The sequence below is a fragment of the Chrysochloris asiatica genome, unplaced genomic scaffold (assembly GCF_000296735.1).
Source record: "Chrysochloris asiatica unplaced genomic scaffold, ChrAsi1.0 scaffold00132, whole genome shotgun sequence".
In the NCBI taxonomy this organism is placed as follows: domain Eukaryota; kingdom Metazoa; phylum Chordata; class Mammalia; order Afrosoricida; family Chrysochloridae; genus Chrysochloris; species Chrysochloris asiatica.
Window position 1 is genome coordinate 7,696,340 of NW_006408650.1, and position 15,398 is coordinate 7,711,737.

Below are 15,398 nucleotides of genomic sequence, written 5' to 3' on the forward strand. Positions count from 1 at the left end.
AAACAAAACTTGGAAAAGAAGTCAACGGGTCCAGAATGGCTCCCAGAGCCTGGCCGCAAAGCTCAGGGTCAGGAAGCTGGGTGGTCTGGGGGTACTGGGGACCCACCATGGGAGTGGAGACGTTTGGCTTTGAACTCTGGTTGCGACAGGATGGTCTGGGCTCCTGGGAAGCAGGCTGTGATGACACCTTCCCTGTCAGCAGGACACAGGTCCTTCCCACGCTCCCGGCGTCAGAGGGTCCTGTATTTCTGGACCGGCACCTGTTCAAGTGGTTGTTCTCCTATGGTAGGCTGCAGGCCCTGTGAGAGGCACCCACACGTGTGTCCAGGGAGGCTGCATTGTAGAGGCCTCACTTGCTGCTGTGGGTCTTGACTTTGGTGGCGTTGATGTCGGCCTTGGTCTTCTGGATCCTGGAGAAGATCTCTTTGAAGAGCGCCTTGTACTCGGGCTGGCTCTGCTCCAGCCGCTTGTCCACAGCCTCCACATGCTGGCTAAGGCTCTTGTCTCCAGCCTTGACCTCGCCCGGGCCCTCCTCGCCCCCTCGCAGGTCCCTCCAAGAGCTGTCCCGGGAGATAGGCCTAGAGGTCTGCACGCCTGCGTGCCGCACGCCCGCCCCATGCTGCCGGCACTTGTTCAGCAATTCCTCATACTTCTCCAGCAGCGCGTGGTACTGCTCATCTACCTCCCGCAGGATGGACATACCCCGCTTGCGTACGCTATTAGCGTGCAGCGTCAGGTTGCCCGCGTGCCGGCTGGCTGGGTCTTTGGCCACGATGACGTTGAGCGCCGTGTCACTGCAACTCTTGCGCACCGCATGGCCTGGGGAGGTGGCCGGAGAGGAGATGCCGTCCTGGGTACCTAAGTTGCTGCTGATACCCGGCTGAGGGTCATCCGCCTCGGGGGCATGGGTGAGCGGCTCAAGCAGGGCCTCGGCTAGGTGGTCCTCCCGGCCCAGCAGGTAGGTTTTCACCTGTTTCATCTGCTGCAGCTCTAGGAGCTCAGCTTCCAGCTCCTGCACACGCAGGCGGCAGCCCTCCAGCTGACCTAGGCGCAGCTCGAGCTCGGAGTATTCCTGCAGTACCGCTGTGTACTCCCGCTCTGCGCGCTCCTTGCGCTGCCGCTCCTGGCTCACTTGAGAACGTAGTGCCCCCACCAGGGTCTGCAGCCGCTCATTCTCCTGCTCCAGCGGCCTCGGGCCCAGCTCCAGGGAGGAACTGTGTAGGCGGAAGGCATCCTCGCACCTGGGGTCGTAGGGTAGTGGTCACGGTCAAGACCCCTAAGCCCAGCCTAGACATTGCATCTCTCTGGTCCACTGTGCCCATCTAGATCTGTTCTTCCCTCTTCCTGCCCCTCCGCCCCACCGTTTTCTGCGTGTTTCAGACCTTACTCTTTTTGTAAGCTCAGCCAACGGAAGGCACTGGCAGGAGGCCGGAGGGTATATGTCCCTGGTACGCTCCCTGGGTAACCATCAGCCCTCTACACTTTGCCTCACCCCCTTAGGCCCGGGATGGTCACAGTGGCTTCCCTCCACCCTGCCGATACCTCTTTATTTATGAATCCATCTTCAATGACTCTGTTTGAGTGGCTGCTTCCTGTCAGGACCTTTATTGAAACGTCTACTAAATATACGATAAAATTCTACAATTCTACATTAAGGAGTCGTATGGTCTTAAAATTTTATGGGAACTTAAAGGGGTGGTGGCTTAAGCCCTCCTGGGTTGGCATCCTTCTAAATGGGTGACCTCTGGGCTTCACTGTTCCCATCTGAGCAGTGGGAATGATAACTACGCCCCCCAACAGTAATGCTACAAGAATGACGTCACTTAGGCTGCGCCGGACACAGGCTCAGTACCCCATCAACGCCAGCCGCTATTGTTCTCCTTAACAAGTGGGCCAGGCTCTCTCCCATGGCCCATAAGATGCACCAAGACTTGTTTCCGCCCCTGCTCAGTGCTCGCCCTCTCTGTCCTTCCCTGCCTGGGGTCAGAACCCAGCTGCTGTACTCTGAGCGGACTGGCCCGCACCTACCGGGGGCTGGTGCACAGCTCCTTGAGGCAGGGGAAGGTGTGGATGGTGCGCCTGCGTTCCCGCTTCTCCCGGCGGACTCTCAGCTGCTCCAGGCCCCGCAGCTGTTCCAGCTGTGCCTGGAGCTCCTCCACTTGGGCCTGCAGGCGCTCAATGGTCTCCGTCAGCCTGCAGGTGGAGAGACTTGGGCTTAGGGATAGACAGGCAACCTTGAGGTGTGCTCCGGGCACTGAGCTCTGATGGGGAAACCGTCCATCAACCCAAGGCCCCACCCCTTTCTCACACCTCCCAGGCCCAGTTGCTCACTCCTCTCCTGTGTACCATCACTGTTGTTTGCACACTTATCCAGTACTGCAGTCACGTATTTACATGCTTGCCGTTACTCCCAGGCTTCGAGCTCACAGAGGGCAGACTTTACCATCCCATCTCCTCCATCCCATCTTCCCACCCTTGGCGGTCCTCACCCATGAATCTTCTGCTGCGCAGTCTTGCTCTCCAGCACCAGTTTCTGGTTAGTCAGCTCCAAGTCACGGGCAGTCAGGTCCAGCTGCTCATATACCTTGGCGTGCTGGTCATTCACGTGCCGCAGTGTGTCCAGCTGCTTGGTCAGGTACTAGGGGGAACGGGTTGGGGGGCGAGTGGCCCTTTAGGGCAGGTGGGGGAAAATATCCCTGCCTGAACCTTGCAGATTCGCTGGGGTACTCATCTACAGGGGCAGGAAGAAGCTGGTATGTCAGGGCTGTCTGTACACTGCACAAAGCTGGCAGACAGAGGCTGTGTTTACTAAGAAGGCACCTGCTGCCTGGGGGTGGGAGAGCGCATGTGTAGGGCCCACATGGCCCCTCACCTCAATCTCTTGCACTTGCTCCTCATTGGTGGAGTACATCTGCTGCAAAGACTCCTCCAGCTCCTTGTTCCTCTCCAGCAGCGTCTTCCCCAGCTCTGCTGCCAGGTGCAAGTCTTGGGGGAGGGGGCAGAGGGCAGAGGGTGGGAGAAACAGAAGCAGCAAAAGAACACAGTCAGACCATTTGCCATTAAGTCATTTCTGACTCACAGGGACCCCTGAAGGACAGAGTCGAACTGCCTATAGGGATTGTAAATCTCAACATGTATGCTGAGCAAATAGTCCGAGAAACTGGATTATATGAAGAAGACTGTGGCATCAGGATTGGAGGAAGACCCATTGACAACCTGCATTATGGCGATGATACAACCTTGTGTGATAAAAGCAAAGAGGGCTTACAATACTGATGAAGATCAAAAACCATAGCCTTCAGTATGGGTTGTACCTCATCACTGGACCAATAAATAATATCATGATAAATAATATCAATGGGTTGTATCTCATCACTGGACCAATAAATGTTGTTGTTGTTGTTAAGTGCCATCGAGTCGGGTCCGACCAATAGCGACCCTGTACAGGGTTTCCGAGGGTGTAAATCTTTACGGGAGTAGAAAGCCTCATCTTTCTCCCGCGGAGCGGCTGGTAGTTTCAAACCGCTGACCTTAAGGTTCGCAGCCCTATTCGTAACCACTACGCTACCAGAGCTCCTTTTATTGTGTTTCATTTTATTGTGCACAGGGTTGCTACTATTATACCAATAAATAGTATCATGATAAATGGAGAAAAGATTGAAGTTGTCAAAGGCTTCATTTTGCTTGGATCCACTATCAACATTCATGGAAGCAGCAGTCAAGAAATCAAATGACATATTGCATTAGGCGAATCTGCTGCACAAGACCTCCTTAAAGTGTTCAAGAGCATAGATGTCGGTTTAAGGACTAAGGTGCGCCTGACCCTAACCATGGTCTTTTCATTAGTTTCCTATGCATGTGAAAGTTGGATAGTGAAAAAGGAAGACCGTAGAAGAATTGATGCAGTTGGAGAAGATTAAAAAGTGCCATGTACTGCTAGAAGAACAAACAAATCTAGGTTGGAAGTATAGCCAGGATGCTCCTTAGAAATCAGAATGGTGAGATTCTATCTCTCATATTTCAGACCTTAATATCAGGAGAGGCCAGTCCCTGGAGGAGGACATCATGCTTGGTAAAGTGGAGGGTTGGCGAAAATGAGGAAGACTCCCAATGAGATGGATTGGCACAGTGGCAGCAGCAATGGGCTCATGCATAACAATAATTATGAAGTTGGCACAGGACTGGGCTGTGTTTCATTTTATTGTGCACAGGGTTGCTATGAGTCAATAATGACTCACCAGTACCTACCAACAGTAACATCAAGCTTCACAGAAGCAGAATGCCACACCAAGGAGCAGCTGGTGGGTTCAAACTCCCATCTTTTGGTTAGTAATCAAGTGCTTACCTATGGTACCAGCAGGGTTCCCTACAAAGTCAGAAGACCCTTTCAAGGGTCCTTTTGGACTGGTACCCAGGGCCCTAAGACAAATAATACAGAGGTGCTGCCTTCAGGTAGTCCCCAGGCTTGGGAGAAAATTGAAGTTTTGGACCTGTCTAAAAAATTCATTCCTTGAGGGTCACTGTCTCTCCTCCTTCAAGTCTACACTTAAATGTCACCTTCTCAGAGACACCTTGCCCAAACACCTAATTTTAAATCATACCATCCCCACCCAGCATGTCCAGAGTATATGAGACTAAGTCTCACCTTCCTCGATTCCAAGGAAAATTTTAGCTATACTTCTTCCAAGATAGATTTGTTTGTCCATGGTACTTTCAATATTTCAATATTGAGCACCACAACTCAAATACATCAGTTCTTTTCCGGTCTTCCTTATTCATTGTTCAGCTTTCATATGCATATAAGGTCACAGAAAACACCATGGCTTGGGTCTGGTGCATCTTAGTCTTCAGAGTGACACCTTTGCTCTTGAACACTTTGGAGAGGTTTTTTGCAGCAGATTTGTCCAATGAAATACACCGTTTGATTTCTTGACTGCTGTGTCTATGAATAATGATTGTGGATCCAAGTAAAATGAAATCCTTGACATCTGCAATCTTTTCTCCATTTCTCATGATGTTGTTTATGGGTCCAGTTTGAGGATTTTTGCTTTCTTTACACTGAGTTGTAATCCATACTGAAGTTTGTATTCTTTGATCTTCATCAACCAGTGCTTCAAGTTCTCTTTGCTTTTAGCAAGCAAGGTTGTGTCATCTGAATAGAACATTCTTCTAACCCAGATGCCATGTTCTCCTTCATATATCACAGTTTCTCAGATTATTTGCTCAGCACAGACTGAATAAGTATGGTGAAAGGCTCCAACTTTTACCTACACCTCTCCTGATTTTAAACTGAGCAGTAGCTCCTTGTTCTATATGAATGAATGCTTCTTAGTTTATTGTTGTTGGTAGGTGCTGTCGAATCGGTTCAGACTCATAGCGATCCTATGCAAAATACAATGAAACACTATCTAGTCCTGTGCCATCTTCACAATTGTTGTTACGTTTGAGCCCCTTGCTGCTGCCAATCCATCTTGTCGGAGGGCTACCTCTTTTACCAACCATGATATCCTTCTCCAGGGACTGGTCCCTCCTGATAACATGTCCAATGTATGAGAAATGAAGTCTTGTCATCCTGGCTTCTTAGGGAACATGAGCATTCTGACTATACTTCCTCCAATATAGATTTGTGGGTTCTTCTGAATGTCTTTAGTACTTTCAATATTCTTCTCCGACATCATAACTCAAATGCATCAATTCTTCTACGGTCTTCCTTATGCATTGTCCAACTTTCACATGATGCTATTGAAAATACCATGGCTTAGGTCAGGAGCACCTTAGCCCTCAAACTGACATCTTTACTCTTGAACACTTTAAAGAGGTTTTGTGCAGCAGATTTACCTAGTGTAATATGTCATTTGATGTCTTGACTGCTGCTACCATGAGTGTTGAATGTTGATTCAAGCAAACTGAAGTCTATGACAGCTTCAATCTGTTATTAATTTATTGTGTTATTTATTGGTACAGTTGTAAGGATTTTTGTTTTCTTTACAGTGAGGTGCAATGCATACTGAAGGCTATGGTCTTTGTTCTTCATCAATAGTATTTTAAGTCCTCTTCACTTCTAGCAAGCAAGGTTGTATCATCTGCATACCACAGGTTTTAATGAGTCTTCCTTCAATCCTGATGGCATATTCTTCACATAATCCAGTGTCTCAAATTATTTGCTCTGCATACAGACTGGTCTATGCATGAGTGCAATTAAGTGTTCTGGCATACATATTCTTGGCAATGTTATCCATAGTTTGTCATAATCTACACAATTGGATGCCTTTGCATATTCAATAAAGCACACGTAAATATCTTTCTGGTATACTCTGCTTTCAGCCAAGAGTCATCTGACGTTAGCAATGATAACTTGGTCCATGTCCTTTTTTGAATCTGACTTGAATTGCAGCAGCTCCCTGTACATGTGCTGCTGCAACCATTTTTAAACCATCTTTAGCAAAATTTTACTTGTGTGATATTAATAATATTGTTTGATAACTTCCCTATTCTGTAGGGCCATCTTTCTTTGGAATGAGCCCTCATATGGATCTCTTCCAGTTGGTTGGTCATGTAGTTGCCTTGTGGATTTCTTGGTGGAGATGAGTGAGTGCTTCCAGTCTGCATCAGTTTGTTGAAACACTTCGATTGGCAGTCTATCAATTCCTGCAGTTTTGTTTTTTCTTAATGCCTTCAGTGGGTCGGAACCGACTCGGTGGCACTTCATAACAAGCCCTCAGATTTGGCCTGCCTGTTTCTTCTTCTGAATCTGTTACTAATCTGGAAGCACCACTGACAACGGTGTACCATGGGCGACCCTGTTGGTATTTAGACAACGGCTGCATGGCTTTCAGCATCACAGCATACGCAAGCCACCACAGTACGACATCCTGACGGACCAGTGGACAATATATGTCTGTTTGGTCATTTTTAGAGAATACAGAATATTCTACTGTATAAACCAAAGGAAAGGAGTCAAATCCATTGTCCTTGAGTTGACTCAGACTCATGGTGACCGCATGTGCTACTTCTGGGAGCCGTTTGAACTGAAGGTCTCAGACTTGGGGGCAGTTTATCTGAAGGATTACAACTCAACAGTTGTGGTCCAGAAAATAGGGCTGCTCCCAGGTCAGGCTGCCCCCTGAGGAACTTGCAAAGCCTGCCTCAGGGAACAAGGAATTTGCAAAGTCTTTCCTTGTACATCAATCAAAGTCTTTCCTTGTATGCAGCCATGGCCTTCTGCAAAAACATCTAGCTGCCCTATCTCTGTTTCCCTAGCAACTACATTCCTCTGATAAAGTCCCTGCTTACTGCTTGCGTCAATTACACCAAATGTTTTTTGCACTCTTTTCCCTGCCCCCAGCACTCTCCCTTGATATATAATAAACGTGCTGAATCTAAGTCGGAGTCCATCAGAATGCTGTGTCTCACCTGGTCCCAACTTAACTATTTTCATTTTGTGTCTTCCTGTTTTTCTAATCTCCCATCACCCCTACTAGGGTTTAACCTTTCCTTACGGGTTGTGGAGTATAGCCACTTGTCCGACACCAACATGCTACAATGTAGAAGTGCTCCACAGGGAATTCTCTTAGCTGTAATCTTTATAGGAGAAGCTTGCCAGGCCTTTACTTCGCAGTGCTGCTGGATTCGTTTGAACAGTCAATCATTTGGTTAATAGCTGAGAGCAAATCGCTTGTATCACCCAGGAAACATCATACAGATCCCTAAGTAGTTGTTCCAAAATAGTCCCCAATGTTGAGCTTTTAGGGGAGAACAGAAATAGGAAATACAGCAAGTGGGTTAAATCATGTGACAATATAAGGACTGTCACCAATGACATGAAACAAAACAGATCAACTGTTGAATGGGTAATTGATTTGCCCTGTAAACCTTGATCTAATTCACAATTAAAAAGTTGTTGTTTTTTAAAAATCTGTAATTAACTTCATTATACAAAAATCTCTGTGCAAGGGTATTAGGAATGGTTGTGCAACTTGAAGAATATAATCAATGTTCCTGAATGATACCTGTAAAAATTGTTGACGGACTGTTTTCTTATGTATCTTTTCACTACCATAAAAGAAAAAAAAAAAAAAAAAAGTATTCAAATCACTGTCTACCTCCTTAGGGGATATTTCCCAAGAAACAGAGTTATCAGAACAAAGGGGAGGTCTCTTTGATTCATTTTACCAAACTGCTGTCATGGAAAGCATTGGACTTTTTTTTCACATCATGAGGCTATTTCTTACCACAACCTCCATCTAGGATTGAGATACATAAAGGCAATTCCACTGGGGCCCATAAGATGAGGTCCAGGGATTCAGCTTTGCATTGTTTTCCTGCTTTAGACACGAGGACAGTCTTAGGATCCCTGGAGGACCATCCAGCAAGTTTCCTAAGTGTAGTTGCTTCCACTGAGTTCTTTGCTAGGCACCGAGCTGACCTGGGATGAGAGTTTTCCTCTTAGATGGCCCGGGAGAGTTGTGCCTCTCAGACTCTTAGCGGGCAGAACCTTAGGCTTCCTGGTCCCCAAGCAGAGTGAGGGCTGACTTCGTCTGGTGACAGCCAGAGGGACCTGGCCAGCCAAGAAGCTAAGCGGAAATCCAAGCTGCACCCAGGACAAACCTGGAGTCTGCTCCCATGTGAGGATTTGAATACGGAGAAACAGAGGCTCTGGGGCTCAGGTCCCAGTTGGGAGGTGCACCCTGTGGTCAGACATCATCAGAGAAGGTGATCCTTTGTTTTGAAAGAGTGTAAAGCTATTCTCCTGGGACAAGGCTGCCATGTCTTAGCCTGGAACTGTACTCAGTGTTTCTAAACACCTACCTCCACCATTAAAACCGAGCTTTGAGCAGTGGGACTTTCTGGTAATGACACCAACATAAACCTATTAAATGGATGAAGACACTTGTCCTATGAATCTATTAACTACCAATTGGACAAAAGTCTGGAGGTGTTCATACAAGTGTGAACTCGGGTTTTAAAATCATTGAACTGCAGACCTGTGTGATGTGGGATTGGCAGTGGTTTGGGAGCCCAGAAAGACCTCCACCCCTACCCCCAGGCCATGATGCTAAAGTGACCCGAGCCCTCTTTTGTTGGTACTGGAATGGAACCCAAAGGCAACCAACGAAACCCAATTCCAACTCAGAATGATCCCATGGGTTACAGACTAGAATTGAACGAATTCTTTGTTATTGTTTATTGAGAAACTCCACAGCCAATCCAAGCCAATAATTTCCACATGTATCATTCAGTGAAAAGGGAAGCAAATTCTTTAAATTGTACAGCCATTCTTAATACATTCTTCAAATTGTGGAATATTCTCACCCTCCTTTTCCGAGGAACATTAAGTTCACTGCCCCCTAAGTTTTCTACTGAATCTTCCAAGTTGCTGTTGTCTCATAGATAGTCCTTAATGCACGCACGATGTTCAAGGCAGAGCTTGGCTGTAATCTTTACAGAAACAGATTGCCAGATTTTTCTACAGTGCTGTTAGATGGTTCGAACCACCAGCCTTTTGGGTGAGTAGCTCAGCACAAACTGTGCCCCCTGGTGGCCTCACATCTCCTACTACCAAATAATTGTTAAGTGCTGTGGAGTCAGTTCTGATTTATAAAAACCCTGTACAGGGTTTCTGCGGAGAGGCTGGTAGGTTTGAACCATCAACTTTAAGGTTAGCAGTCCAGTGCTTATCCCACAGTGACACCAAATAACTGGTTACTGACAAATAGTAATGAAGCCGTGATGGTGCTGTAGGATAAGCACTGATCTGCTAACCGCAAAGTTGGCAGCTCAAATCCACTGGCCACTCTGTAGGAGAAAGATGAGCTGTTCTACTCCCGTAAAGATGTATAGCCTCGGACCGCCCACAGAGGGTTGCTGTGAGTTGGAATCTACTGGACAGCAGTGAGTCTTTTGGTTTGGGGTCAAATTACAAGAACAGAGGGTCATGACTCATAAGTGTTTTCCCCACTCGAAGCTGTTGGGCAGTTTGTGAAGGGGCCATTGCTGCCAATGCTGCCCCATGCCCTGGTGTTAAAGGTCAGGCCCTGTGTGGTGTCCTTAGCCCAGAACTCAAGGTCACAGAGTCAGAGACGGCGGAAAAAGGCAAGGCCAAGAAAATCTGAAGCATGAAGCTTTTGCTTCCTGCGAGTGTCTGGGTTGTGTGTGCTTCCAATGCCGGTGGGCTAGGGTGCATGAAAACAGGAATGTGGGAAGGTGTCCTACAAAGATGGCAAACTGACCAGGCCACTTCCTGATTCAGGGATGGGGAAGGCAGACTGGTTAGGGCGGCGGGAGAGTCTCAGACTGTCTCAGAGAAACTAAATTGCAGTGCAAGCTGCCAGGAGGGGACATAGAGGACTCCAGAAACTGCAGGAACAGCAGGACTGAGTGGAGCCAGGTGAGGGAAAGGACAGCCGACAGCTGAGGGAGGAGATGGCTTCAGGCTCCGGGAGGTGCAGGACTGAGGGGGGAGGGAGGTCTGGAAGTGGAAGAAGGGAGGGGCTGGCGAAGCAGGAAGTAAGCTAGAGTAATAAACAGCCTGTCACTTCACATTCATGGATCACATTGGACCAAACCAAACCGCAATGGTAACTTGGTCTGGGATGGCGATTCTCCTGCTGGACGTGGGCTTTTCTGGGGCCTCCTTAGGGGTCTTCTGAGGTTTTCCCTTCTGAAGGCCTGCTGAGGGCTTGCCCCATGAGCCATGCCCTGAGGCCTGCAGGAGGAATAACTGGCGGGCCACAGAGATGTCTCTAGAGAAGAACCCTGAAATCTCTCTGCCCTTCATAGGCTGGGGGCGGGGTGGGGCACCAGAGAGCTGAGGGAAGCACAAAGAAGTGACAGCAAGAATGACAAAAGCAAGGAGAGTGAGGACAAGACAGAGAAAGCGAGCTACCCCCAGGCAGGTTGTGGGGTCCTGCTCACAACCTCCGGGGCATGAATGTCAGGTCCATAGAATCTGGGTCAGGTCACTTTTAGGGTAACCAAGTGGAGGTGGGGCATGGGATGAACTCAAGACCAGGGTAAACAGGGGAAGCTAGATACCAGCTCATCAAATCTGACCCAGCAGCCATCTCTCGCCTTGGAAGAGGTACCCATGCAGCCTGCCATGCCTAGCCCTGCTGTGGGGGAACGGAGGTGGGCAGAGTGTGTACTGGTGCTTAATAATTCAAGGCTTTTTCTATTTTTACAGGTTCTCTGGCAGTGGGCAGACAGCAGAAGTCTAGGCCCTCACTTGTCCCAACCACCTCCCTCGACTGGGACAGAATGGTATCAAAGTCAAACATTATCGGCATGTCGGGGTCCATCCTCAGGGCAGGAAAAGCAGTCATGGAGCAGGAGCCAGAGGGATCAGCTGAGAAAACCACTTCCTGGGTCTCTTAGAGGCAAACAGGGAGTAGCTAGGCAGAAGAGACTTGGGGTATAGAGAAGAGGGAGACAGTGGGCATCTTACACATCCTCATGCCAACTTCCAGCTCTTCATGCCTGGTCCTCCTGGGGGTAGTGCCTCAATAGCTGTGCCTAGGACCTCTTCTGGCACCCACTTCCCAGCCCCATGTTCTACTTTCACGGTTCCATGCCTTGATGCGAACATCCCCACCACTTTGAACCTCCCTTCCTCCTCTTCCTGGTGATTCCCAAGTCATCCTCCAGCTCAAAGGGGACTCTGCATCCCCATTCAGAGCCCTGGTGGTACAGGGATGTAAATGGTAGGTTGCTCGCTAATCATAAGGTCAGCACTTTGTACCCATCACTCACTCCTTGGGAGAAAGATGAGGTTATCTGTTCCCATAAAGACTTATGACCTCGGAAAGCCCTATGGGGCAGTTCTAGTCTGTGCCATAGGGTAACTGTGAGAGAGAATTGAGTTGATGGCAGTGGATTTAGGGTTCTGAGCCTTGGAGCTCTCTTGTCTGTCGCCGGGCCAATGACTGCAAGAATCCCTCCCACGGCATCCCAGTTGTTCCTTGTTCTCATTGCCAGCTCCTCTGGAATGTGGCATCTCTTGAGGACAAGCGCTGTCCCCTCTGGCTCAGTGCATCATCTGGTCCATGGAGCACAGCCAGTTGTTTAGACAAATGCTCCAGTTTCTCGGAGCCTGTCTCATTCTGCGGCTCTCCTTATCCCTGGGTTCTGGCTACTCCTGGGGCTGCCCGACTGAGAAAAACTGCTGCAGGCCAGGCCATTAGGGGTCATCTTCACCCCAGCCCAGAGCATGGCCATCTAGCTCGCCTGAAATCACAATACCTCTCTCTTTCCCTCTCAGGAAGCAGCCTGTCTCCCATCCACATTCCCCAGCTCCTTACTCCCACATCTGGGCCAGGCTCGGTGCCAGAGCCCTCATTAGGAGTGCAGGAGTTAAAGAGAAAGCCACCATCAATGGAGTCATCAGCTTCTCGTCAGTGAACTCTGCCTCCAGTGTTCCCTCTAGACCCTCCCCCGCCCCCCCTGCATCCCACACCCACGATGCAGGACCACCAATACTTCTTGACAAACCAGCCTCCTTCATCAGCCCCCAGCACCTACAGGGCACCCAGAGAGGTATGGCTGTCCCCAGCTCCTAGGATGGTGCCTGACACTAAAGTGGAAGTTTTGGGGTACTACCTAGGATGGGGGGAGTGCTGGTGTGGCGCTGTGGGATAAAGCACTGGACCCCAAGGTCAATTTAAACCACAAAGTTGGTGGTTCAAACTCACCAGCCACTCCTTGGAAACAGGGTGACTAGGAGTCAGAACCGTCTTGACAGCAGTTGATAACAACCTAGGATGGTGAGTCTTAGTGTGGTGCTGCAGGATAAAGAACTGGAACAAAAGGTCGGCGGTTCAAACCCACCAGCCGCTCCTTGGAAATTCTAGATAAGGTCACTATGACTTGGAACTGACTCAACAGCACTTAACAACAACAACCTAGGATGAAGGAAAGGGTGGTCCCAGCCAGTGTTGGGCAAGAGTTAGGGCACTGAGCATGTCAGCAAACCCAGCCCCACACTGGTCCTGAATATGATTGTATTCACAGGCCTGAAAACAAGGGCAGGGGCTCATTGGCTGTGTCTGGCTACTTAGGGGAGTGATTCAGGCTCAGGCAACAAAGGCTTCAGGATCTGGGGAGAGGCCACCCCAAAGGAGACCCAGATGGCCTAAGGGTACAAAGTGTGCCCCACCTGGGTCCACACCCCTTGCTGGCTGGGTGACTGGGAAAGTCATGCTCAGAGGGCAGGTTCCCCAGATCCCTCCAGCTCTGACAATCCTAGACCCAGGGACTTTGGGAAGAACAGGGCGGATCCACTCCATTCCAGCCAGCCTTGGCTCTGACCCTTTCCAGCCTCCTCCTCCTCCTTCCTGTGCCGACCGCCCCGCCCCTACTTGCTGTGATGTCACTTCAGCCACCTCATCACTAGCGTCTAACCCCTCCAGCCATCCTCACTGCTCTCAGATGGGGGGGGGGGATAGGGGGGTGCCGATGGCTACCTATCCTCACAGGCCAAACCCATGACCCCTCCAAACCATGGGCAGGATAGAGAAGGGCTCAGCAGGGTGAGAGCCAGACAACTCCTCCCCACTAAATTCAGACCCCTTTCAAGAGCGGTCGTTGCACCTCCTCCCTGGGTGGGGCTGAGAGAGTTGGGGAAACTTTTTGGGAGTCTTATTTGTTGTTGTTAAGTGTCTTCGAGTTGGTTCTGACTCATAGCGACCCAGTATAGGTTTCCAAGAGCGGCTGATGGGTTTGAACTGGCAACCTTCAGTTACCAGTTCAGTGCTTAGCCTAGAGCTCAGAAATCCTAAGGTCATATAGACCACCCCCAACGCACACCACCCTCCCGACAAAACGTTCGAAAGTAGCCACTTCCGATATCCTAACACTGCGCAGCGGGAATCCAGGTCTCCCTGGATACTGGGGGGCACCCAGGCAGTTACTGCCTCTGATGGGAGAAGGATTGGGGATGGGTGATGGATGCCCCCGCCGCCTGGGGAAAAAGGATAAGACACGCCCCCCACTTTTGCAGGTCAGACCATCGGCTTCCCGGGCGCGCCCCTCTCCAATTCCCATTCTCTGGATGTATCACTCCTCCGAGTCCGGCGCGCCCTGCCTTTGCCGAGGTGCTGCCGCCCAACAATGGAGCAGCGGGCAGGGGTCGCGGGCACACCCCGCTTTCCCATCCCCCAATGCTCACCCCGCTCTAGGTCCTGCTGGTCGTACCAGGGCTCCTCTTCTTCCGCGGCAAAGTCCTCCATGCCGGGGGATCTCCGCATGGCCCAGCGGGCGGCGGCGGGCGCTGCAGCGGCGGCCTCAGGGCCGGGGCACGGGGCCCAGGACAATGCGGTGGCGGGCCGGGCCTCCAGCGGCGCACGCTTGGGCTGCGGCGCCCCTGTGTGCGCCGCGCCCCCTCGCCATCGGCTGCCGGTCGGGCGCCCACGCGGGCCTGGCGCCGCCTCGATCCCCACCGGCCAGGGTCCCGCGGAGTCCGGGGACTGGGGGGCTGCCGCACAAAGGGCGCGGGGCGGGGACGGCGGGAGGGACGCGACACAAAAGGATCCGGGCGGACCGGTCGGTCTGGGGGCTGTCAGTGCTCGGGTGCCGCAACCGGTGCCCCCTGCCCAGCTCCGGCCGGCGCAGCCCCCCGCCCGTCAGGCGCAACCAAGAGAAGCTACTGCATCTTCACAGGGTCCGCCTGCAGTTTGCCGGACTGCCCGCCTATGGGGCGGGGCCTACGCTACCGACCAATCAGGAGGTGTGTGCATAGATAGGCGGGGCCAAGGGCAGAGTCTCTCCCTGAGGCCCTGGTCCTGCTATTCTGGATCAACCCATGGTCCTCCTTACCTCCCTCCTGTACTCTCATAGTCTCCAGAACTGAAATTATTTTATTTTATTTATGTCTCGCTCCCTACATCTCCTAAAGGCAGAGCCTTTCCTTTTCACAACGGGCTTCTCAGCCCAGATCTGTTGAGACTTTCCTTGGGGCTTTTTGAATGAATGTTAATTTACAATGTACACTTAAGAATTAGTGTGCAAATATCTGTGAAGGGAAACAGCAAGTGGGGAGTGGCGAAGTTTGAGGGCGTGTTATCTGCATTCTAGGTACTGTTTCCCTCTTCTTGGGACCCATATCCTATAGCCGATTATATCCATTAAGACTAATGTTTACACGGTTTCACCTATCTAAACATTCGTTCCTTAAGGAGTTTGCAGACTCAAACATTGATGTGAACTCTTTTTTATTGACAAACCGTGTGCCTGGTACTGTTGAGGAGTTCTGAGTATATCCAATTCTGAATATACGTTGCAATATATTCAGCAATGGGCTTGTATCCAGAATATAGTAAGGACCCCTGCAAATCAATAAGAAAAAGGGAGAGAACTTAGAAAAATAAGAGCTTTGCCTGACTATTTCTAACTGATCCAATAAACAT

The 15,398-nt window shown here is 50.2% G+C and overlaps 1 protein-coding gene across 1 annotated transcript; it reads right to left on the reverse strand.

Moving 5' to 3' along the window:
• Positions 1-349: 349 nt before the first annotated feature.
• CDR2L (cerebellar degeneration-related protein 2-like) lies at positions 350-14,240 on the reverse strand. The gene is made up of 5 exons (XM_006869592.1): positions 14,162-14,240; positions 2,873-2,985; positions 2,490-2,638; positions 2,029-2,193; positions 350-1,241 (listed from the first exon to the last, which is right to left on the reverse strand). The coding sequence occupies exons 1-5, from the start codon at positions 14,238-14,240 to the stop codon at positions 350-352; spliced, it is 1,398 nt and encodes a 465-aa protein (XP_006869654.1).
• Positions 14,241-15,398: the final 1,158 nt, after the last annotated feature.